Source organism: Gasterosteus aculeatus, chromosome 7 (genome assembly GCF_964276395.1).
Source record: "Gasterosteus aculeatus chromosome 7, fGasAcu3.hap1.1, whole genome shotgun sequence".
Classification (NCBI taxonomy): Eukaryota; Metazoa; Chordata; class Actinopteri; order Perciformes; family Gasterosteidae; genus Gasterosteus; species Gasterosteus aculeatus.
Window position 1 is genome coordinate 31,314,575 of NC_135694.1, and position 26,348 is coordinate 31,340,922.

The 26,348-nt window shown below is 49.1% G+C and overlaps 1 protein-coding gene across 17 annotated transcripts in view; it reads left to right on the plus strand.

Moving 5' to 3' along the window:
* The first annotated feature begins 3,390 nt into the window (after positions 1-3,390).
* The window catches only part of tcf7 (transcription factor 7), a 42,053-nt gene continuing 19,095 nt past the window's right edge, over positions 3,391-26,348 (plus strand). For 15 of the 17 annotated variants that reach the window (XM_040180254.2, XM_078107029.1, XM_078107026.1 and 12 more), the window contains exons 1-3: positions 3,397-3,924; positions 4,229-4,298; positions 5,392-5,501. In XM_040180254.2, coding sequence (XP_040036188.2) covers positions 3,742-3,924; positions 4,229-4,298; positions 5,392-5,501 — 363 coding nt within the window. In that variant the 5' untranslated portion in view covers positions 3,397-3,741. Of the gene's footprint in view, positions 3,925-4,228; positions 4,299-5,093; positions 5,247-5,391; positions 5,502-26,348 lie in introns of those variants that run through there. The other 2 variants (XM_078107034.1, XM_078107024.1) reach the window with 2 other exon arrangements.

Consider the following 26,348-nt stretch of genomic DNA (forward strand, 5'->3'; position numbering starts at 1 on the left):
GAAGTAGAGTCATTTCCTCATAGACGTCTATGGGAGCAGAGGAGTCGCCCCCTGCTGGTCACTACAGAGAAGTAGAGTCATTTCCTCATAGACGTCTATGGGAGCAGAGGAGTCGCCCCCTGCTGGTCACTACAGAGAAGTAGAGTCATTTCCTCATAGACGTCTATGGGAGCAGAGGAGTCGCCCCCTGCTGGTCACTACAGAGAAGTAGAGTCATTTCCTCATAGACGTCTATGGGAGCAGAGGAGTCGCCCCCTGCTGGTCACTACAGAGAAGTAGAGTCATTTCCTCATAGACGTCTATGGGAGCAGAGGAGTCGCCCCCTGCTGGTCACTACAGAGAAGTAGAGTCATTTCCTCATAGACGTCTATGGGAGCAGAGGAGTCGCCCCCTGCTGGTCACTACAGAGAAGTAGAGTCATTTCCTCATAGACGTCTATGGGAGCAGAGGAGTCGCCCCCTGCTGGTCACTACACAGAATGCAGCTTTAGCTCACGACCCTCCAGTTGTTTCTTTCTGGTTGCATCCAGCCGGTTTCTGCCTTCTTTGCTTCCGTGTGGGCGGCTTATCTTTTCTATCTGCTCGTGTGCCCTTATTTGGCCTTTCCCGTGTGACGTCAGTGGGGTTTGAGGTAGAAGGTGACGCTCAGGATGTGTGTTCGTGTGCGTGTGCGTCTGTGTGCGTGAGCGTGTTTGTCCCCAAAAACTCTGGACGAATGGTGCAGTGTGGACTCAAACCACAAGCCTGATCCAAGGAGAATAATCAAACAGCTCACAGCAATACAGAGAGAGTGTGTGTGTGTGTGTGTGTGTGTCTGTGTGTGTGTGACATGTATAAAGAGAGTATTTGTAGGTCAGAGTGCCTCAAAGTATTTGAGAGAGACGGCGTGTGTGCAGAAACTGTGTGTTTATTTCTGGATTCTTGCTTTGTGTGTCTGTGTGTGAAAGGTGTGTGTGTGTTGGGGGGGCAGACAGCATGTGGCCTGAGGTGAACCTGGGGACCCATGTGACGAACGGCGCAGACATCCACGGGAAAGTGCGTCGAGATCGCACGAGGCGTCGTCTCTGCGGAAAAAAAAACATCTGTCTATATTTAATCAAGGCGAATAAACAAGGAGTTTAAACAACTCATTTATAATTTAGATTTGCATACATTAAAAACGCTCATTTTAATCTTTTTATTAATATGCGTCGACGATATTGTATAAATATGCAGTTTTATGCAAATACGGGGCCCATTTTTGTGTTTGTATTGAATTCCGTGTCCCAGCTGTGGATCACCATCTTCATTCAAGGCAACCGACTCAGATTAAGTCAAGTATTAAGTCTCAGCATGGGAGTGTATAAATATTTCTCAATTAAAAACTCTGAAGACCAGCTCTGCTACTGTACCAGCATTAAAAATGCATCGGCAACGAGGGGGGGTAGGGGAGGGAGGCGGGGGCTACGAGTTTGATAAGACATCAGAACTTCAAATATACATCTTTGAACTCTGTTTTCCTTCTTCTTCTCCTCCTCGAATCAAGCCGTCGCAGCAGCAAACCCTTTCTGCTGTTTCTGGAGACTGATACGAGCTGCGGGGGTTGTGAGGGCCGGTCTGAAACATGCAGTGCATCTGTTATTGATGAGCACGCCGAGCCAGAGGACGCTCCTTCACAAAACGTCCCACATTTTGCAGCTTTTTTCTGTTCCCTGACTGACGGGAGGAGAACTGGCAACGCGTGATTCCCAGATATTGACGAGGTGGATGACGACAGAACAGCGTTTGATACCAGGCGGGATGCCGGCCTTCTTAAAAGAGCTGCGCCGTGGAGAGGAACCACGGAAAGGTCAACCTTTAAATCCAGAGCTCATGACCGGACACGCGTTTCAGGGGCAACCAATCACAGCGAGGAGAGGGCGGGTCCTAGTGCACACGTGGGAGCTGATAGGCCGTCTCTTTAGCAAAACAACGGACAACATAAAGAAAAAGTCACATGCTTTGCGTTGCACTTTTTGCAGTTTATCGCATCACGAGTTTTAGAAGCTCTCACTACACTATGGTGCGTCATATCGATGCATGTATTCATCAATACAGATGTGTGTCAGGGATGTGAGGGTGGAGGCAGGACTCAAGACGCAGAGTTCAAAAGAAAAGGGACTTTAATAGTCAATGGTCAAAAACACAGGAACCGGGAGGAAAAGCAGCAGGCAACATGTGTGACAAAAGACAATGACGCGACAAGTGACACAGGAGACACATGGCTTAAATACACAAGGGAGGTGCAGGTGATTGGACACAGGTGGAAACTATTAGACGATCACAGGGGATGACGGGACAAGGCAGGAAGTGAAGTTACCCGGGGACACGAGTGGCAGAAAACTACAAAATACAACAGGAAGTGAAACCACACCGTGACAATGTGTGCTGATGCACAACATTCATCAATCAAAGTGTGATTAAAAAATATAAGCACTCAAATGCAGAAGTGTGTTTGCAACATGCTAATTAAGCTGATAAATGGAATCTACGTTTTACGATTTCACAACTAATATTCATGCATCTTTAAATAACTTTGTAATGTACTTAATTAAAATCCTGGAGAATGTGCATTGGTGTGACCAGAATATGCAGATGGGACATGAAAAATAATGAACTGGCTCCATATTAGAGGAGATGTCTTCATTACATTTGCATGTAATTCAGTTTTAGTTCCTCAAAGGCCATTTGGAGGTAATTTGATGCTAAAAAACTTGCTTGAAGGAGGCAATGAGGTCGTGGTTATCATTTATATTGTAAAATAAGACAAAAACTAAAAACTAAATTAAATACCTCAAACTTTTAAAAATAAGCTATGGATTATTTTCTTCCTCTACTGAAGTAAATAAATAGGCCACAATAAATTCTTGAATTTCTTTAATGTTAAATGTGTATAAATTTAAATTAAGTACCATTATTGTTGAATGCATTTATTTCTAGAACCTGTTACTGTTGTGGTCGATGTTAAACCCCATATACATATTTTATTATAGTTTATGCTGGACAGATACTGTAAATTAGCACATTGCATAGTCATTTACATTTAAATAAAATACAATAAACCGTATTTAATTAAACAAACTAAACTATACCTATACTATACTAACTATATAACTTAATTTAACCAAACTTTACTTAGCTAAACGTAAAGTGACCTACGTAATTTACGTAGTTCCCTTAACGTAATTCAACTCAAATAAACTCAAAATAACTGAACTTGACTTAAGTGAAAATAACTTTTAAACTAAATTGTCCGATAAATCATCAACACGTGCAGCTTCTCTGTAACGCAAAGCAACGCGACGACCACGTCGCGTGAACTTAAAGACCCCCCCGGGGAGGGAATGTCTCTTTAAGAAGCTCGGCATCGCGCACACGAACCCCCCCAACAAGTCATCGGACCTGTCAGTCATCCGGGCGGCGCCCTTTGATCGTGGAGCCTCCTCGCCTCCGTCTCGAGCTCAAATGAGCTGTTTGCTGTTGTAGGGAAACATTAGCGCGCGACCAGCCAGAAGGGGGGGGGGGGGAGACACAGCGCAACTTTTCTCTCTGCGGTACGAGGCGCGCGGGGGGGGGTCCACTCGTCTGAGGACATTTAACAGGACGGAACTCGCTTCGCTCTTTTCTTCATCCACACTTTCTTTTGCATATAAATCTCTTCGTCCCCTTCTTTAAAAAAAAGCGCTCTCTCGCACGCTCGCGCGCGCGGCAGAGGGACGCGGACATGCCTCAGCTGAGCGGCGGCGGCGGGGACGACCTGGGGGCCAACGACGAGATGATCGCCTTCAAGGACGAGGGCGAGCAGGAGGAGAAGATCCCGGAGAACGCCTTCACGGAGCGGGACCTGGCCGACCTCAAGTCCTCCCTGGTCAACGAGTCGGAGAGCAGCCAGAGCCCCGGCGCGCCGGTACGTTGGAACGGACGCGCGCGTGTGTGTGTCTCTGTGTGCGCGTGCGGCGAGCTGGTTTTCACGGTAGAAATATAAAAAATAAAAGAAGAAGAAGCCGCTCGCTCGTGGACACTTTGTAGCCGTTTGGGGAGCGAAGCGGCTACAAAGTGCGGAGGAGCAGCGCTCGTGTGGCGGGTTCTTTTTGTTACTCTCGGGGGAGAAAATGACTCTGTGGCCCTTTGGGGGAGAAACTCCGTGGCCCTTTGGCGGGGGGGGGAGAGACACTTTGTGACCCTGCGTGTCTGTTGTCGGTGTCTTCCAGGCGGTCCGGCGGGGACAGCAGGGCGAGCAGCGGAGCTTCGCGGAGAAACACCGGCAGCATCACGACGGAGGTAGGAGGCAGAAAGAGAGACTTCTGTACGACACACACACACACACACACACACACACACACACACACACACACACACACACACACACACACGCTACGGTGTCAAGGTAAGCACGAAAACACGTGTTTTTAAAAGCGACGCTGCAGAGGTGCGTTCAGGTGCTCTCGGCAGAGGAGGTTTGTCTCTAACGGAGCCTCTCCATCCCCGTGCGGCGTCGGTTAGTGATCGACTCACAGATCACAAAGAATCTCTCTTTTTAACGTGAGATTGTGTTTAGCAGAGACGTGCTCACAAGCGACTCTGAAATATCTCCTGCAGCGTGAAAAGCATCCAATTAGTCGTCTTATAAACTTTAATTGTTTGCTCTTCCTTGTGTCAAACCATAGTGTTCTATCTACCTGTTTGATTGTGCATCTAAATATATATATATATCTGAGCCACTCTTGTGCTGAAGTGGGGTCAACCAGGCCCTGAGAGGTTTATTATTACTTCTCTTAAGGTCTACGGGCCAAAAGGAGCCGAGCTAACCCTCCATTAGGGCCCTCACACACAGCGCCGCTCCTCTCCTGGAGCCCATTCCGGCTCGTCCCCGAACGTTGTGGGAAAATCTTCCTCAAATGTGCATTTGTTTTTCCGGCGACGGGTTTACGAGAAGTTTTGGCCCCTTAAAATGTTTTGTGTGTCGTACGGAGGCGGGTGTGACCCCCGCTGGCCCCCAGGGGGCCTAACGAGGGATCTAAATTAACACATACAGGAGTTCACGCCTCTCCGGCGAGGTGATGCTTGTCACGCTTTTGTTTGTAGATTTGTAGTGAGCTCACGCAGGGACACAACATGAAGTCACCACAACACTGAGCAGCGCGCGCGTGTGTGTGTGTGTGTGAGCACGCTTTTATTTTGCGTTGTTTTATTTCCGTGGCGCACGCATGTTATCGCAGTGTTTTGAGAGTAAGTATCACTTTATTTTATTTTTTTACTGTCCTCGCGTCCGTCCTGCAGGACTCCAAATGACTCGAACCTCCCGCAGACCGTGACCCCGCCGCGCCCCCCCCCCCCCGGGGGGTGACTGACCGTGTGACTTGTTGTTCCTCAGTGTCCAAGCAGCAGGATGGAGGCATGTACAAGACGGCGGCGGCGTACCAGGGGTATCCGTTCCTCATGCTGCCGGACCCCTACCACCCCAACAGCTCCGTGTCTCCATCCGTGAGTCCATCTCTCTCCTCCTACGCCCGCAACCCCCCTCCCCCCCCTCGCTGGTTGTTTTCCCGCCTGTCGTGGCCGAGGACGCTCCAAACAGAGACGCAGACTCGGGTGGTCGGTCCCGTTCTGGTGGCCGCCGGCGGGCTGTTTTTTATTTTTGGGGCCTGAAGCGTTTTTATGCTGATTTTGGATAAAGTCATAAAGTCATTTTTCACTTTAATCAGCAGGCTTTTTTAATGCTTTTGTAATATTTTGTTTTAAATCATTGCACCATTTTTAGTTTTTATCGGGTCCTTTGTGGATAAATGGTCTTTGTATATAGTATATTCAAACCACATTTCCTCCTTCAAATACTTTAATATATTATATATATATATATATATATATATAATATTTCCACATGAGAGTCGACTCACCGTCACAAACTCTGATTTACTGCTGAACCGCTCCGTTCCTAAAAGAAGCTGTTGGAACGTGGTCAGTGATGTCATGACGACGTCATGACGACATCTGTTACTCCTGCGTGACGACATGTGGCTTTATATGTTGTGTTATAACATGCAATAAGTGTTGACGTCTCGTGCACGGCATCCTCCAGCAGAATCACACCAGGGACACGTCGCTCCTGTTCTTCATATGTTACCCTGGAATCCCACCCGCACGGCCCCTCACGGCGTGTTGTTGTTGGGGGGGGATGGGGAGGGGGGGGTAAAGAGCACTTTCTTTCCCCGTGTGTCTCGGAGACTCCACACAATGCTCACTTGTTGCTGCTCTCCTTGTAATTAGCCGCCGGTTGCGAGGCGGCATCGCGGTATCGGGCCCCCGTCTACATGCCACTTGAAAGCGCTGAGCATAGTGTTTTAGAGGGGGGGGGGTATGATTATGGATATGGAGGGATCGGAAACTACAGGTCTGGGAGTCGTGTGTTGTCTTGGTGTTGTGGTGATAATGTAACTCGGGTCTCTTCTCCGTGTGTGTGCAACCCTGAGGGGGGGGGGGGGGTCTTTGATAATTATGCTCTTAAGAAATCATTTAATTTGTGAAATAGAAATGATTCTTTTCTCACGAAAGCCGTTTTCAGTGTAACGAGGCTGTTAAAAGTAGATGTAAGGGTGAAGTTTATCTGTAAAGCTAATATTAATACAAGCTCATTGTCTCAAACACCCTGGAATAAAGATCTAGATTCTATTGGATTTAAGGAAAGACGTATTGATGCAGCGCAGAGATTGTGTTCATTCTGAAATAATGAATCCGTATCAATCTGTTTCATTGTAATTATTCATTTTTAAAGTTGAGCACACCAAACAGCGTCCACACAAACTTCTGCTTCAGATCACTTCTAATCCATATAAACGGACATTTGGAGATGTTGTGAGGGATCGTTTTAATATTAAAATAATCTGTAGGTGAATAAATAAAGAATGAAGCTGCAGCTCACGTGCTTTTACTGTGAATCCAACAGCTGAACTAAAACAGCAGAAAAACGTCGAACTCTTGGTCAGATGATCTAATATTTGCTTAGTTCTGTTCTAACTGTATTATTGTACGATTTATAGACACTGATCTGTTAACAGAATGACGACCAGTCGATCCATATGACAGAAGTGGTGCATGTGATGAGAGCGGTACCGGCATTTAATAATGTGAAGATGATAACACGGACAGGGATTAGAGGGGGGGGGGCTGCGTCTCACAGAACCGGCGCCAAAAACCAGAAGAAACGCGGCCGATGAAGCTTTTTATTCTGAAGAGATTAGCATGTGATTTAAAAGGCTCGTCTGAAAGAGGCAGGAAAACAAATGGTATTATTCTGGTGTTAATGTTAACACCTTGAGTTTAAAAAGAAGCTTCTAATCTCCGCCGCTGCAAAGTCCCCCCCCCCATTCAGCGATAATACCCCTATTACAGCATTTCATTCATCCCATTAACGGAGATATCAGAGCTTTATGGGATCCAGAGAGCTTTGTCTGCACCACGCTGTGCTCGTTGGTTCTGTGCTCGTTGGTTCTGTGCTCGTTGGTTCTGTGCTCGTTGGTTCTGCGCTCGTTGGTTCTGTGCTCGTTGGTTCTGCGCTCGTTGGTTCTGTGCTCGTTGGTTCTGTGCTCGTTGGTTCTGCGCTCGTTGGTTCTGTGCACGTTGGTTCTGCGCTCGTTGGTTCTGTGCTCGTTGGTTCTGCGCTCGTTGGTTCTGCGCTCGTTGGTTCTGTGCTCGTTGGTTCTGCGCTCGTTGGTTCTGTGCACGTTGGTTCTGCGCTCATTGGTTCTGTGCACGTTGGTTCTGTGCTCGTTGGTTCTGTGCACGTTGGTTCTGTGCACGTTGGTTCTGTGCTCGTTGGTTCTGCGCTCGTTGGTTCTGCGCTCGTTGGTTCTGCGCTCGTTGGTTCTGTGCTCGTTGGTTCTGTGCTCTGTTTGAGTTCATCACACTTTGAGCAGTGTGTGTCTGTGTGTATGTCTTACATGTTTTTGCTGCAGGGTTGTACTGGTGTGCTTTGTTTGCTGTATGGCCTGTGCGTGTTCTTGTGTGTGTTCTTGTGATTGTGCATGTTATTGTGTATGTTACTGTGGTTGTGCGTGTTACTGTGCGTCTTCTTGTGTATGTTCTTGTGATTGTGCGTGTTCTTGTGTATGTTCTTGTGATTGTGCGTGTTCTTGTGTATGTTCTTGTGATTGTGCATGTTCTTGTGTATGTTCTTGTGATTGTGCGTCTTCTTGTGTATGTTCTTGTGATTGTGCGTGTTCTTGTGTATGTTACTGTGGTTGTGCGTGTTATTGTGCGTGTGTAATGCTGTGCATCACCAGCGGCCTGTTCATTGAAGGGTCGTCTCTTCTCTTTGGCTCCGCCCCCTTCACACACATTGTGTGTAGCTGGTGTGTGTGTGTGTGTCTTGGTTATATGTTTGTGCAGAAGTTTTCATCGATGGTCAGAGCGTGAATGGCAGAAGAGGGGTTGTGTTACCGTGTGTTGTGTACAGACGTGTACATGTATGTTGTATCCAATCAGCTTCTTCTTCTGCTCTCCACGCAAACGGTTCTTTTATTCTGAAGGGGCCAATGACCCGCTGTCCCAGGCCGCTGTCCCAGAGCCGCCTTCTGGACCAGCGGTTCAGTGACTGTTACAAGCAGCTGTTTACCAGCCCGGTGTGGTTTGCTGAGGGGGGGCCGAGGGGGGGGGGGATTTCCTGCAGTGGCAGCTTTGACATATGGGGATGGAAGGGGGGGGGGGTGTCATTTCTAATAGTCATCTCTCAAGTGTCTCTACTTTCATAAAGTCTCCTCACAAACCTTTGTGCGCTGAAAGAGCAGTTTGACAACACAATCCAACAGCGTGTTTTTTATCATCATTAGATTGGGGGGTTAAAGCTTCTCGTCTTTTGGCCTATAAACATTTTTATAAGCCTCCTCCTCTTCCTAGTAGCCATTCATAAATCAGCTGTTGTTGCTATCAGCCCCCCCCCCCCCCCCTCTGTCTTTTTCCCTCCCCCCTCGCATCTCCCAAATAACACAAAGTGGATCCTCCCGAGATCAAGGGAGCCGCGAGGCGTCTCGAGGATCTTTCCACTTCCTTGTTTCCTTTTGTGGCGCGGTGCTGACGGGGGGGGGTTGTTCAGCCAGCCCCTGGTCTCTGGGTAAACAATGGCAGCAACACAGGCCGAGGCCTCCCTAATCCCCCCCCCCCCCCCCCTTACAGAGACCCAGAGGCCTCCCTGCCTCTGACTGGCTACGATAAGGCCGCTCACAGTTAAGAGGCCTTGAAGAAAAGCAGCTTTAACCAGAAGGAAACCGACCGAATAAACATCGAAGGACTTTATGGCGAATACAAATGCAGAGCGTTAAAGCGCGAAGAGATAAAAGTGACAGCGACGTCGGCCTCCTCGTGCGGTGCAAGATGACCTTTAGAGGGACCCTCCTCCCGGGGGGGCGCTTCGCTGTGGACACGGCGGCTGGCAAAGTGTGCCCTCGCCATTGTCGTGACGCGTGTAAGTGTGAGATTATGCTCGTGTAAAGTCTCGGATTATGCAGTGAAATCGGCCTGATTACCGGACAGCAAAGCCGCCGAGCCGCCGGGCGAAATACCCGTTTCCCTTTGTCGAGATTATGGAAGCGCACAATGTTTTGTATTGTTTTGTATTAAGAAATGAAACAACTCGACCACAGCAGGATTAAAAAACTTAGAACCGCCCTTCAGAAGTAATAAAACCACTTCTCCCGTCACCCAGAGCTCTGAAAGAAACCCTTCATCCGCTTTGTTTTCTGCGTGTGCGTGTGTGCGCGTGCGTGTGCGCATGCGTGTGTGTGCGTGTGTGTGCGTGTGTGTGTGTGTGTGTGCGTGTGTGTGTGTGTGCGCTCACAGGTGGTCATGCTCAGGTAGTCCGCGGCCCGTCGCTGCAGAGGAACAGGAAATATGAGCGAGAGGTCAAAATCGAAGTGGGAAGCGGAGCGATAGTAAAGAGGGGGGGGGGCTCGAGGTACAGAGGGCATCATGGGGGGGGTTAAAACACAAATGACCATAAGAGCGTCCTCGGGGGCTTTGAAGGCGCCCAAAGAGAAACCGTTCAGACGACGACTTCAAGAGGCGGAAATGTTTCAAAGAATATCAGAAGAGGAGGAAACCCCCCCGAGACGGCCCCCAGGTGTTTGTACCTGTAATTATTCATCCACTTATTTCTCTCTGCCGCAGACGGGGGACGGGGGGGGGGGGGGGCCGTTGCGCAGTAAAAGACAGGTGTTGGCGAGGGAGGTGTGTGGGTTTGATTGATATTATTACGTCTGCTCCTCTGGTATGTTTTATTAAATGAACATCGGACTGATGGAGACGCTTGGTAACTCCACCGGGTGTTTCTGAAGATGAGGACCACGTTTCCCCCCGTCAGGAATCAGGAAACGTTTATTGCCAAAATATGTGAAACATACAAGGAATTTGTCTTGGCGGTTGGTGCGTGACGGTAGACAGTGTGACAGACAACAAGACGAGTTGACGAGTAATAAAATAAAGTAAAATGAAATGCTAATGCAATGAGTTAGTAGAATAAGGCTAAGGGTTAGTGTAAAACAAGGGAATAAAGTTAGAGTTAAACATTTAAAATATTAAAAAAAGCATAAAGTGCACTAGCGAACAAGGGACAAAGTGACAAGTGACGACAAAGTGACAAGTGACAGTAAAGTGACGTGTGCAGTGTGAAGGGTGAAGAGTGACCGGTGGGATGTCAGAGTCAGTCAGTGGGGGACCGGCTCTGTTGATGAGCCTGACTGCTGTTGGTGTGGCGGGAGGTCTTAGTCCTGATGGACCTCAGCCTCCTGCCAGATGGAAGGGGCACAAACAGTTTTTGTCCGGGGTGAGAGGGGTCGGCCGCCATCTTTTTAGCTCGCTTCAGAGACCTGGAAGCGAACAAGTCCTGCAGGGACGGCAGATTGCAGCCGATCAGCCTCTCTGCAGAGCGGAGGACACGCTGCAGCCTGCCCTTGTCCTTGGCTGTGGCTGCAGCGTACCAGACGCTGATGGAGGAGCAGAGGACGGACTCCATGATGGCCGTGATGAAGCACGGCTCTGGTCGCCACGACGACGCCAGCGGTCAAACGCGGTGGCTGATTTTGTTGTCCATCTGCCCTCTTCTGACTCCTCCCTTACTGCTCGTCAGCTGATGTGACTGCTGCATGTTGTAGGGTGGGCTACTACACTGCTGCGTGTGCGTGTGTGCGTGTGTGCGTGTGTGCGTGCGTGTGTGCGTGTGTGCGTGCGTGCGTGCGTGTGTGCGTGTGTGCGTGTGTGCGTGTGTGCGTGTGTGTGTGCGTGTGTGTGTGTGTGCGTGTGTGTGTGTGTGTGAGCGGCACCCAGGTGAGTCATTGGCCTGTGGAGTGAAACCATTGAGAGTTTGTGCCGTGTTGTTGTGTACAGAGCGAGCCGCCCAGATGTCAGTTCTCAGCTCGCGGTTAATCAATGACGGCATTGTGTGTCTCTCTCACACACACACGCACACACCGGCAGGATATCACACAATCCACACAGACATCCAGTCACCCGCACCGCCTGCTAATCATCTCAAAAGCGTATGAAAATAAAGGCGTCCAGGAGCTGAGACGCAGGTTACCGCCTCTGTCTTTGTGTTGAAACGTGCACGTGCGCGACCTCAATCGCGCCGCGTGTTGTTGTTGATCCTGTGGCGTGTTAATAAGCATCATTAATGATACGAGGACGGGGACTCTCGAGTTTTGAATACTGGCGTCGGCACAAATCCTCTTTCCTTGTGGATCATTAAGAAAAGAGAAGCGGGAACAGACGGACGCGACGACGCCGTCGTCCTGTCATTAGATGTGGTTTAGTGATTTATGTCAGAAGGGAAATCCAGTCGTTGAAAAGTTGCCCGTCGTCTTCGCGGTGAACAAAGTGATATTTATTGATGAAACTGAGAGAGAGAGAGAGAGAAGTCACATGACCTCTGGGAATCAAAGGCTGCTTTCATTTCCTCCTCGTTACTGTCAATAATCAGACCGAAGACTTTCACTAACCAGTCACGGCGTCTGGAGATGAGTAGAGGTTCATGCTGCGCGCACACACACACACACACACACACGCACACACACACACACACACCGTCACCCCGTACTTCCCCAAAAAACAAATAACGTGTCGCAGCAAAGAGAGCTGGAAGAATAAATCTCCTCAACTCCGCTGTTAGCACAAAGCAGAGACGCTAAACACACATGCGATTACCCACAATGCACTTTGGGACACTTCAAACTGTAGCGCATGTGTGTGTGAGATGTAGGTATTACTGATCGTACAAGAGCTCGGCCTCTTTCATCTGTCCCACGTGTGTGTATGCGTGCGTGCGTGTGCGTGTGTGTGCGTGCGTGTGTGCGTGTGATCTGGTACAGGACGGTACTTAGATTCTTGTATGTGCTTGTTTGCATGTCGGTTGGTCCTTCTTGTTCTGGCTTATTATATTATCGTATAACTTCAAGGTCAAACACCGTGATGAAGAACGAATGCACGGTGGACGACTTGCTTTTCGACAGCTTGTCTTATTTTGAAAGTTAATAACCACAAAGTGAGGTATCAGCTGGTCCGGTATCAGCTGGTTAGATATGAGCTGGTCCGGTATCAGCTGGTCAGATATGAGCTGGTTAGATATGAGCTGGTTAGATATGAGCTGGTCAGGTATCAGCTGGTCAGATATGAGCTGGTTGGATATGAGCTGGTTAGATATGAGCTGGTTAGATATGAGCTGGTCAGGTATCAGCTGGTCAGATATGAGCTGGTTGGATATGAGCTGGTTAGATATGAGCTGGTTAGATATGAGCTGGTCAGGTATCAGCTGGTCAGATATGAGCTGGTTGGATATGAGCTGGTTAGATATGAGCTGGTTAGATATGAGCTGGTCAGGTATCAGCTGGTCAGATATGAGCTGGTTAGATATGAGCTGGTCAGGTATCAGCTGGTTAGATATGAGCTGGTTAGATATGAGCTGGTTAGATATGAGCTGGTCAGGTATCAGCTGGTCAGATATGAGCTGGTTAGATATGAGCTGGTCAGGTATCAGCTGGTTAGATATGAGCTGGTTAGATATGAGCTGGTTAGATATGAGCTGGTCAGGTATCAGCTGGTCAGATATGAGCTGGTTAGATATGAGCTGGTCAGGTATCAGCTGGTCAGGTATCAGCTGATCGGGTGGAGGAAGGGGTGTGTCCCTGATATAAAGACCCAAACCCTTCTTTGCAAACAAAGCCTTGCTCAGTGGCTCATGCAGCCAAACAAGTTCAACTTCCTCCCCGTGAAAGCGTTTCCTCTTGACTCCGCCCCCTCAGCAGGTCGACCTCTGGCTTGTTTACATGAACAAGCATTGCTGAATTGAAGTCGTCGCACTGGGAACACAAACTAAATGGTCATCAGCACGACGTCTCACGCGGTCTGAACAGACGTGTTGATTTTAGTAATCGATGACAGGCGATGACTCACTGACCCTCCCAACCCTCCGCCCTCCCTGATCCGTCAATATGCACTTTATTAAAATAGTGTTTGTAAAAATAGACGACTAAATGAAACCCAACTCAGCCTGTCCTCCTCCGCCCTCCTCCGCCCTCCTCCGCCCTGTGCCCGTGGCTCTGCCCAGACCAGCTGGAGCCTCCACGGCCGCACGAAGCAGCTCGGCACACATGGCTATGATCACACACACACACACACACACACACACACACACACACACACACACACACACAGGAGCAGGAGTTTAATCCTCCCTCATATGATACTCATCTGCTGAGGGGAGGAAGCTGCTGAAATCACACAGAAATGTTCAGCACACTCGCTGTCTTCACTTTTGACGAGTTGTTTTCAAACTGAGATTTGAACGAAGGCAAGACAAAGACTGAAATATTCAGTGTGTGTGGGGCGAAAAATTAAAAACAGATTCAGATTTCTTCCCACGAAGGCTGAAATCAAGAAATAATTTATAGATAAAACAGCTACACATGAAGCTCCTTTGTTGCATTTGTCTTAATTCAGCACGTTAGACTTGACATAAGAAGTGCACGTAGTTCTGAGGCCTTCTGTCGGCCTCTATCTTGGATTACGGCCGTAGAGACGCCGTATACCCCTCTGATAGAGAGACCTGTCAATCACAGTAAGCCCCGCCCTAATGCATCCCCTGCTTTATGGTCTGTTTGACTCTAAATGGACCATCGTTCACTAAATGAGCATCATGCTGTGTTGAAGAAGACTTGAAACTAGAGACTGAGACCATAAACTCATGTTTACAATGTTTACTGAGGGAATAAATCCAGAGAGAAGTAGAGTCATTTCCTCATAGACGTCTATGGGAGCAGAGGAGTCGCCCCCTGCTGGTCACTACAGAGAAGTAGAGTCATTTCCTCATAGACGTCTATGGGAGCAGAGGAGTCGCCCCCTGCTGGTCACTACAGAGAAGTAGAGTCATTTCCTCATAGACGTCTATGGGAGCAGAGGAGTCGCCCCCTGCTGGTCACTACAGAGAAGTAGAGTCATTTCCTCATAGACGTCTATGGGAGCAGAGGAGTCGCCCCCTGCTGGTCACTACAGAGAAGTAGAGTCATTTCCTCATAGACGTCTATGGGAGCAGAGGAGTCGCCCCCTGCTGGTCACTACAGAGAAGTAGAGTCATTTCCTCATAGACGTCTATGGGAGCAGAGGAGTCGCCCCCTGCTGGTCACTACAGAGAAGTAGAGTCATTTCCTCATAGACGTCTATGGGAGCAGAGGAGTCGCCCTGCTAGGAGACTGCTAGCATGTCTGTGGTCAGGTGGTACATCATTGGTGTTTTTGTGCAAAGAGGCGGATATGAGTCCCAGATGATGGGGGGGGGGGGGGGGGCGTTCTGGTCCATGTGTTAATGTCGTTGTTTAAGCCCAGAGAAAGGAGAGGGAGGAATTCCCTCTTCAACGGGCTTCCTTCGAAAGGAGCTCGCTCAATGCGTCAAATGCGTTTCCTACCTTTGTCTCGGGGAGAAGGGGAACGACCCCCCTGCGCCCGCTGTTTGTGTCCATGGGAGCTTTTGTCTCGTTAAACTCCATCAGAAGGTCGCACCTGAACGCCTCGCAGCGCGTTGTCCTGTCCGCCTTCGCTCTGTGCAGGAGAGCGAGGACAAAAGGCTAAAGATGCCCGTCGTGTGTCTCCGATGCGTCGATGGAAACGAGGAAGCGAGGAAGAAGTGGACCTTGTGGCCTTGAGAGGGGAGAACGGGGAGAACGGGGGGGACGGGGGGGACGGGGGGGGGGTTAGAATATGGTTAATATGTTTGGTTTCAGGAAGTAATAAAGCATGTTTTATCAGTCTTGAGTGTGTGTGAGTGAGAGGTGATGAGCATCTTTCAGGGACAAACAACAAAAAACTAGAGCAACTGTGCACTGCATTGTGGTCTCTGTGTGTGTGTGTGTGTGTGCGTGTGTGTGTGCGTGTGCGTGCGTGTGACACTGTAGGCGTTGCACACACAGAGCATGCATGTGGGAAACACTGTACGCACACCCAGGGACGGATGAAAGGGTAAAGGGTGGGCGGGCAGGAAGTGAAGAACAAACGACACACATGTGATTTATCAGAGGGGGCACAAATATTGGGTCAATTGGAGGGAGAAAGTGGCGGCGGGGCTGGTGTCGGGGCGAGGTGGGAGGGGGGTGTTTGGGGGGGGGGGGCAATGGAGGAGGAGGAGACTACAGCAGCGGAAGGGAGGCAGCGGCAAACAGTGAGAAGCAGTAACCGCGCTGCGTGCACCTGGTAGAACTAAAACCACAGCTCCACTCGACGCAAACACACTCAACACCTCGACAACGCCGTTAACCGTTTCACCGCCACGCTCAGACCCATGAGACCCTCACACCTCCAGACCCTGAGACCCTCACACCTCCAGACCCTGAGACCCTCACACCTCCAGACCCTGAGACAGGCTCTCCTTCTAGAAGTGAGCAAAGGGGGCAACGCGCACGTTTGCACGGCCAGAACCACTTTTGTTTCTTGAGTTTCTCTTTAATGATAATCAGATAACAAACATGAGGAGGATGTTGCGCAAGAATCAGCACATTTCATCTTCCTGCCACATTCTGTCTCTAAGTGAGTCATTGAAAGGACACAACAATTTTCTTCTGAGTGCCACACTCGTTATTAGAAAAGGTGCCAAACGAGATTCCTCTTTAAGGGTCGATTCAGACTCAGGACGTCTCACCTGAGAGGCTGAAACACACCAAAGAAAAGGTTTCCGTGTCCGGCGGCGGGTTTCTATGTCTGTGTAGAAGTTCAGAAGTATCAGTATATATCAGTATAAGTATCAGAACAACTTTAACTCACACTGTCTCTCTGTCTGTGGGTTTCTGTTTGTTGTGTACAGTTAGTTGAGCTTAACCCTGTTGTGGTTTACCATGGAAAATAAAGGCCTTGAGTGTCATTGTCACCTGGAGAGCGCACACACACACCCACACACACAGAAACACAGACACACACACCTCGCTCACCGTGTAGGTGGAAAACGTTAAGCTCAACCTGCTGAACTGCGCCTCCTTTTTTACCGCTTTAAACGTTTCTGCAAAAAGCATCTGAGCCGGACGGAAACCAAACGCACGCCGCGGCTCTGGATGAGTTTTAGATGTTTGATAGGAGGAATTTATCCAACGTATCCAACATGAACCCCTCGGCTTGTCGGCCAGACGATGAACACACTCCTCCTCGGACGTGGCGTCGCTAGGTTTGATCTGAAGTCTCTCACCACGTGTCCTTTGTCTGACATTAAGAGAGAGAGCGAGGACAGCGGGGGAGGCAGGAGGATCCACAGCAACAGGTAGAGAGGAAGAGAGGAAATACACCAAACCATCACTAAATAACACAACGACTGACAGTAAATTACACCAGCGAGTGATATGGTCAAAAGCTCCAGAACAGCTGCGTCCTTGAGGCGTCATTGCTGTTAAAGGATTCAATAATCTTCTATCTTCTTAAACTCGACCCTTGTGGTGGAGCAGATTCCTCACTTTGGCCTCCAGGAACGTGTCATGTGCTCTTTTCTACTGATAATTACAGACTAAACAATCGCACCCAACAGATCGGGTAATAATTTGGCATCCTACATGGCTGCCAGGGTGGTACATCAGCCGAAAGCTCCCCAGTCCGGTCTGGTCCGGTTTCCCCCCCCGAGTGCTGCTGTGCCGCCATCCACGGGGGCGGAGCTCGAGGGCGGAGCTCGAGGGCGGAGCTCGAGGGCGGAGCTCGAGGGCTGCTGATGGTTAGCTGCTTGGCTCCGGTGGAGCAACGCCGAGAGAGCCGAGGCCCGGGAACAATTATAGCTTCTTAGAAGAAACGCAGCCGAGCCGCGCGTGTGTGTGTGTGTGTGTGTGTGTGTGTGTGTGTGTGTGTGTGTGTGTGTGTGTGTGTGTGTGTGTGTGTGTGTGTGTGTGTTGGTTCGGGGGGGAGCGGCGCTCGTATACACTCTGCCGCATATTTACATTACAAATCACGACTAAACAATTCAGCTGACCACAGACTCAAAACTCAGATGGGGTGATGGAGGGACGATGGAGGGGTGATGGAGGGATGATGGAGGGGTGACGGAGGGGTGACGGAGGGATGATGGAGGGGTGATGGAGGGCTGACGGAAGGGGGATTGACGGGTGATGGCGGGACGATGGGGGCTGACAGAGGGACGATGGAGGGGTGATGGAGGGACGATGGAGGGGTGATGGAGGGGTGACGGAGGGATGATGGAGGGGTGATTGAGGGACAATGGGGGGCTGACGGAGGGACGATGGGGGGGTGATGAGGGACGATGGAGGGACGATGGAGGGGTGATGGAGGAGTGATGGAAGGATGACGGAGGGATGATGGAGGGGTGACGGAGGGGCGATGGAGGGATGTTGGAGGGGTGATGGAGGAGTGATGGAGGGGTGATAGAGGAGTGATGGAGGGATGATGGAGGGCTGATAGAGGAGTGATGGAGGGATGATGGAGGGGTGATGGAGGGGTGATGGAGGGGTGATGGAGGAGTGATGGAGGGATGATGGAGGGCTGATAGAGGAGTGATGGAGGGATGATGGAGGGGTGATGGAGGAGTGATGGAGGGGTGACGGAGGGACGATGGAGGGATGATGGAGGGGTGACGGAGGGGCGATGGAGGGATGTTGGAGGGGTGATGGAGGAGTGATGGAGGGGTGATGGAGGAGTGATGGAGGGGTGACGGAGGGACGATGGAGGGATGATGGAGGGGTGACGGAGGGATGTTGGAGGGGTGATGGAGGAGTGATGGAGGGGTGATGGAGGAGTGATGGAGGGATGATGGAGGGCTGATAGAGGAGTGATGGAGGGGTGATGGAGGAGTGATGGAGGAGTGATGGAGGGGTGACGGAGGGGTGATGGAGGAGTGATGGAGGGGTGACGGAGGGATGATGGAGGGGTGATGGAGGGGTGACGGAGGGAGTTTCTTTTCATTTGCGTCAACAAGCAGCCGCTTTGTGATGTAAATCAGTAATAAAAGTCTTAATACACACAGTCCACATTGTTCAGTACTTCTCTATTAATCATCTGAATATTTATTTGATTTATCAATTCATTTTCCTGCTCTTTTAAATGTCATAAAACAAACAAACAAACAAACCAAATAGCTGTCTGTAATTTGCTTCCATATACAATGACAATTAGATTGTTAGCTGCTCAAACAGCAGAGTTAGTTATTGTCACGACACTAATAACAAGGTGATAATGTCCATTTACGGAATAGCTTCACACCTAAGACACAAAGTCACATAACGGACCCTTTACCCAATGAATGTTGGCAGGTATCTAGTTTTCCGCGTTGATCGAGTCGGGAGGAGCAACACTGAGGAGTTTAAGAAGCTGCTTTAAAGGCAGTGGAGACAGACACTTTATTTTGGGTGATAATTACACACCACGGGCAGGTCACCATGTCATTAGTTCAGATGATCGATAGCAGAATATCACCCCCCCCCGCGGGGCAGTTTGGCAGGCTCTCTGTTGAAAGAACCCACAGGCCTCTGTGTGTGGGGGCAAACACACGGAGGGACACGACGTTTAAAGGCTTGCATGCACACGTTCCCAAATAGACTTAAGGACAGAAAACTTGGATAAATACACACACGTTACGGTGGAGGATAGGCGGCTCTCGCTATGATTCTTCTGAACGTCCCCCCCCCCCTCCCATCTCCCCCCCCTCACCCCACGGGGCCTGTGCATGCAGCTCTGCGGTGGAAACGCTCCGGCTGTGTTTTGGAGGAGCTCCAGTGTGTGGTCAGCGGGACGGCAGCGCCCTCACTGCCGTTCCAAGGAGAGAAAGATGGCCTTTTTAAACATAGTCTTTATACATATATATATATATATAATATTTATATATATATATATATATATATATATATATATATATATATATATCTATGCAGAGTACTAGTTAAACGTTTGGACCGCTATCTTGGAGTACGGTTGCGTCGTTTTTTTAAACCAATGAACAGAATTATTATTATTATATTTGGATTATTATTAATGTGGAGGGAAGATGGAGGCTGAAGCTTTATGGTCCGTTGTCAACCTGTCAATCAGCGTGTAGCCCCGCCCTAAAGCGTCCCCTGCTTTACGGCCTGTTTTACTCTAAATGAACCATAATTTACTAAATGAACATCATGCTGTATTGAAGAAGACTTGAAACTAAAGACTGAGACCATAAACTTGTGTTTACAATGTTTACTGAGGGAATAAATCCAGAGAGAAGTAGAGTCATTTCCTCATAGACGTCTATGGGAGCAGAGGAGTCGCCCCCTGCTGGTCACTACACAGAATGCAGCTTTCAGACACTTTGTTTTTCATGAGATTCCGATAGATCTAAAGTTGGCCGTTCCAGCCGCGGTGATTTCTTTACCTCTGCACATCTCAAAGACGTCTTCCCGCCTACGGCCGACCCCCCCACAGCCGGGTCGAGCCCGGCGGGCAGCGCGCCTCTTCTCCCGCCGCCTCCTTTGAGTTCCTGGAGATAAAAGCATCTGGCGCAACATCAAATCAATATGCCCATCAATGCGAACATCTCGTGAAGATTAAAGTCCCTCGGACTCGGAGTGGGAGGTGGGGTGCTGATAAAGACCCTCGGCCCACGGAGCGAGACATTTAATTGATGTGCAGAAGGGAGCCGGATGAAAAGGTGTAATGGAGCTGCTGGTCTTTGTGTTCGTCCATTAGTGCGAGTCCGACGTCTAAATATTTATCAACTCTGGCATTTCAGCTATTTATCCTCCTTTTTAAACATACATTCAACACTTTATCTGCCGGCGTCCTGCTGAACCTTCCTGTCTCTGCAGCGGCTCTTTATTCCCCTCCTTCAAATGTTCTGTTTGATCCGTTAAGAGACGCCACGCACATTTCTGCAGAACAACATCCTCAGAATGATTCGCTGTGTAAGTCTGTAACACAGACTCAGTGTATTTATATGCATTTAGTACATGCATGTCCATCCTTCCTACCGTCCTCTTCCGTGCCAGAGCTGCATTCCCTTTAGATGTTCCCGTGCACGGCAGTCCACAAGGCCCAGCTGCTCATGCTGCTGTGAATAAAGAGAAGCAGTAATACTGTATTGGTGGTAAATATTTCTGATAAGCGGGGTTTTGTCTATATATTTTAAAGCAAAAATGCATAATCATTTTTCAATTTGCAGCAAAGTGACTTTGATGCTTTTCTTCTCTTCTTTTCACATATGGAGGGAAACAGGAATTTTTATCACTCTTTTATTAAATATATATTTAATATTCGCCATTAAATTGATTGCTGGCTGCTGCTGTGATCTGTAACAAACTTTAATTGTGGGATTTAGATATTTTAATAGTCTTGTCTAATAATCGGTCACATTACTCTGAGCCCTCGGAATCAGAACCGACGACTTTATTAAAGGAACAGAAATGAAACTTGGATCTCAGCTCACTGGAGCTCTGAACGCATCCCTTCAGAACCACTTGTCACAAACGGAACCCCCCCCCCCCATAAAACCCCTCTAAATGAGAGCAGCATGTGAGGGGGGGGCGGGGGGGGGGGGCGTATAGCCGGGGTACCAGCCGTCCTCTCACAGCGAGGAGACCACAGGCCGGGGCCGAGCGGCTCCTTGTGGTTGTGGGTCGGGGTTCTGATCCGCTCTGAAGCCACATCAAGAGGCTCGAACCCCCCCCCCCCTCCCCCCGGGCAGAGGACGAAGAGGAACGCGACATCTGTGGTGAGAATTCCTCCCTGAAAGGTCCGGGCGCACTCGAGACGGATTATAACGTGGAGGTCAAAGGTCACCGTGAGCACGAGCAATGAGAGGTCAAAGCATCGCTAACGACGTGGTCGAGGACACGCCGTTTGTGCGAGATCAGCGTAGAACTCTTCTTCTGCTCTTCTTCGTCTCTTCCTCTACTCGCACACGACGGAGCGACATCCACGTCGACTTTCTGTCTTCTGTCCGTCTTCTCTCTCCTCCAGACAGACAGACAGCGTGTGGCTCCATAACTCGAGCCATTCACACACACAGAGAACATCTGCCTGTTGTTTTTTTGGGGGGGGGGGGCACAGGGGGGGTTGTGACGTGATGCTGATGCATTCTGACCGATTCCTTTCTTTTAAAAAGCACGAGGACAGTCGGCCGGCTTTAGAGGACAACCTGAAGAACCAGTGAACGCACCAGAGCTCTGCAGCTGCGATACAGTAACTGACTTCAGGCGTTACCCCCCCCCCCCCCCCCCCCCCCCCCCCCCGTCCCCCCGTCCCCCGAGACAGAGCCAAACCACTTGTGGTGGAAACCACTCATGGCCATGAATGAGAGCCGGGCTGTTTTTCCAGGTGTTTGGAGCAGAAGCGCAGTTTATCGGCTCTGAAGCTGCTCGCTTCTGCTGAAAGACTCTTCTAACATCCAGTTCAGCTTCAGCTCTGAAACGGGTTTATTTTGGTCCGCTGGCAGAGAGGTCACCGGGGTCGCCGCTGCCACTGCTCGGCTCGGTCGACCTACGGTTTGAAGTTGGACTTTTTCCTGATGAATCAATCGTTTTGTTCCGTGAAGAAAGTTGAAAAATGAAAGTGAACGGAAGATTTGGGTATTTTAGCGACCCTGCGGTGAGGATGCGGCGCGATGGTTTCCATGGTTACGCTTAGTTGTAGCGTGCTGGTGAGAGAGGAATAGAGAGGCTAAAAGAATTAATCCGACAGAATAAATTAGGACATGAAAGGAGGAGACAGAGCAGCATCCACCAGCTCCCCATCTACACCTCCATCCTTTCCCTCCATCTACACCTCCATCCTTTCCCTCCATCTACACCTCCATCCTTTCCCTCCACCTACCTTTCCCTCCATCTACACCTCCATCCTTTCCCTCCATCTACACCTCCATCCTTTCCCTCCATCTACAGCTCCATCCTTTCCCTTCATCTACCTTTCCCTCCATCTACACCTCCATCCTTTCCCTCCATCTACACCTCCATCATTTCCCTCCATCTACACCTCCATCCTTTCCCTCCACCTACCTTTCCCTCCATCTACACCTCCATCCTTTCCCTCCATCTACACCTCCATCCTTTCCCTCCATCTACAGCTCCATCCTTTCCCTTCATCTACCTTACCCTCCATCTACACCTCCATCCTTTCCCTCCATCTACACCTCCATCCTTTCCCTCCACCTACCTTTCCCTCCATCTACACCTCCATCCTTTCCCTCCATCTACACCTCCATCCTTTCCCTCCATCTACAGCTCCATCCTTTCCCTTCATCTACCTTTCCCTCATCTACACCTCCATCCTTTCCCTCCATCTACCTTTCCCTCCATCTACACCTCCATCCTTTCCCTCCATCTACACCTCCATCCTTTCCCTTCATCTACCTTTCCCTCCATCTACACCTCCATCCTTTCCCTCCATCTACAGCTCCATCCTTTCCCTTCATCTACCTTTCCCTCCATCTACACCTCAATCCTTTCCCTCCATCTACACCTCAATCCTTTCCCTCCATCTACAGCTCCATCCTTTCCCTTCATCTACCTTTCCCTCCATCTACACCTCAATCCTTTCCCTCCATCTACACCTCAATCCTTTCCCTCCATCTACAGCTCCATCCTTTCCCTTCATCTACCTTTCCCTCCATCTACACCTCCATCCTTTCCCCCCATCTACACCTCCATCCTTTCCCTTCATCTACCTTTCCCTCCATCTACAGCTCCATCCTTTCCCTTCATCTACCTTTCCCTCCATCTACACCTCCATCATTTCCCTCCATCTACACATCCATCCTTTCCCTTCATCTACACCTCCATCCTTTCCCTCCATCTACACATCCATCCTTTCCCTCCATCTACACATCCATCCTTTCCCTCCATCTACACATCCATCCTTTCCCTCCATCTACACCTCCATCCTTTCCCTTCATCTACACCTCCATCCTTTCCCTTCATCTACACATCCATCCTTTCCCTCCATCTACATCTACACCTCCATCTACACCTCCATCCTTTCCCTTCATCTACACCTCCATCCTTTCCCTCCATCTACACATCCATCCTTTCCCTCCATCTACATCTACACCTCCATCCTGATCTCATTCACATCTCCTCTTGTCCTTCATCTCTTCTTCTGCAACAATACGTTCATCTTGTTGTTCTGTGAGACTTTTTTCACATAAGAAGGTTCTTGGTCGTCAAAGATCTTCAGAACAACTTTCATCCCATCATCTTCCTTCCAGTGTTCTTCTCTTTATTGGACCTTATTGGCAGGAAAATCAGAAGCAAATCAGCGCGTATAAGTTCATTTCCATTAACTATGACACTGTAAACGTCTACGTTCATTGACTCCTTCTTAAGAAGTGGTGCCACATGGAAAAAACTGGAAATCTGAAGTGAAATGGTTCAGTTTATGCTTCATTCTTTTGAAAGTATTATAAGGTTAGAAGGCATGAAATCAAATGCAAATTGGTGTAAAAGTATTTAACCTGACTACTTCTGACCGCAGCGCCGTGTTTGTGATGTGTGTGAATACAGAAAAAAAGGAAAAGCCCCCCCGGGGGGTTCTCTCGCATGGCCTCCCGACGCCCAGGGTCAGATTATTTGGATAGAAACATCAAAGCAGCAGATGAGACAGAGAGAAGTGTGCACGTGAAGCGGGCGTGCACGTGACGGAGTTGTCCGCTTCACCCAAAACATCCACTGCACCAACAGTGTGCAAATACACACATGTGTGTACAAGTACATCAGGAAGTGCTGCGTGTATGTCAAGAGAAGTCAGAGTTGACCCCTTTTAAAAGGTATTATTATTCTGAACTTTCACCCCCCATGTACACGACTCTGCTACCTGAAGCCCAATAAAAATAACGATAATCCCAGCGGGTCAAACTACACAACACGTCGCCCCTCCCATTAAAAGACTGGTGGAAGCAGGAGGGAAAGGTCAAAGGTTAAGGTAGAAGAAAAGTAGGCTTCTTTCCTCAAGTAACCCGAACAAAGGTGCAAAGAGTAAATGCTGGAATCAATGTTGTTGTGAATGTTCGTATGCAAACACACACACACACACACACACACACACACACACACACACACACAGTGTTTCTGTCGGTAATGAGCAGTGGTCACTGATTCATCATGGCCGTCCTCCAGATGTTCCAGTGGTGTGTGTGTGTTTGCATGCTAACCGCTGGGCGTGTCTCTGCATACATGCGTATGAGTATTTGTGTGTGTATTTGTGTGTAATTGGGGAGTGGGCGGGCTTGTTGGGGGGTGGGGGGGGGGGGTGTTTGGCCTTTTTTTAAACATAGCTGCGTTGTTATGGTTACCGGGGCCTTTGATGTCGTCCAAACCTCCAACTAAGAGGCCCTCATTTTGGGCTCCTGACGCGGGAGAAGGCAATGACTTCCAGATTGGGAGACCGACCCGCATCTCCAGAGTGACTGGGGGGGCTCCTGGTGGGCCCAGAGGGTCACCCCGGTGGGACGGCATGGGACGTCCATGTACAACCACAAAGCTCTGCACTTAAGGAAGAGGCTTTTGGTTAAATATTTCAAATGTGCTTTTAACTTTTTCTATATTTCAAAGACACAGTGCAGACACCCCTTCCATGAGGATGCATATAATCAATACACTCTGTATTTCTGCAGCGAATAGAGGTCGTCTAAATGCTAAAAATCACACGACACCCTATAAATTCTTCAAAGCCAGAGACCTTTTCCTCTCAGACTCTTATTAATCATATACATGTTTTTCTTAGTCATACAGGACGGTTTCAGACTCCGTCAAGTAGTTCAGGTATTTCCCACCGTCGAGCCTCACACACACACACACACACACACACACACACACACACACAAGCCCTCCCGTTCTTTGGAGTCCATCATATGATACAGAACTAATATTTATATGATGGTTTCGATTATTTCTTCTTTCTTTCTCTCGTTTTCTCTCTTCTGCACTTTCACTCTGCGTGCAGCTGTGGGGAGTTTTATAATTGCGTGTGCGTGTGTGTGGTTATTCCGCATGTACGGTGGTACTTATTGTACATTTGTGTTTCTGAGAGCAATGAATGAATGTACACTTTCGATCACCACGTTTGACAAGTGCAGCTTTAAAAAAAAAAAAAAAAGCACCATTGCGTGGAATCAATCTCTATCATGACATCATCACAGCTCCTCCAGGAAGCACAACGTGGATTTGGGTTCATGTTGTGAGTTCCAACATCCCTGCAAAGGATGAATGTGACCCGATCAATTCCCCTTCGTTAGTGTTAATGCGGTTATTTAATTAATCTCCTCCACGAGGAGCGCCGGACGGCCGAGACAGAAGGAGAGCGTGAGATCTAAGATTAAAGACATTACACTCAAAAGCACTCTGGGGGGGGCGAACAAAAGGGAGGGCGCTTTAATTTCCGCTTTAAATGTAAAAAGAGACGCATCTACTAAGTGTGTCATCTGGAAACTAAAGAATACATTAGGGGTGTTTCAGCAGCGCGTGTGTGTCTGTGTGTGTGTGTGTGTGCGTTCGCGTTCACAAGCATGCAACCGCGTTGCTTTGCACGTGTGAGTGTGTGTGTGTGCGTGAGGTGCACTCGTGTGTGTGTGTGTGTGTGTGTGTGTGAGGTGCACTCGTGTGTGTGTGTGTGTGTGTGTGCGTGGGGTGCACTCGTGTGTGTGTGTGTGTGTGTGTGTGTGTGCGTGGGGTGCACTCGTGTGTGTGTGTGTCAGGGTCAAGGTGGAGGGCCGTCGTTACAAACAAGTGATGTCTGAGATCCCATTAACTCTTATTTCTGTTCAAATAGAGCAGATAAAAGGCAGCAACAATATGGCCACGAATCAAAGGCCTTTCAAGTGAAATTAGACAACAGAGACACGGAGTCCTGACGCACTTAAAAC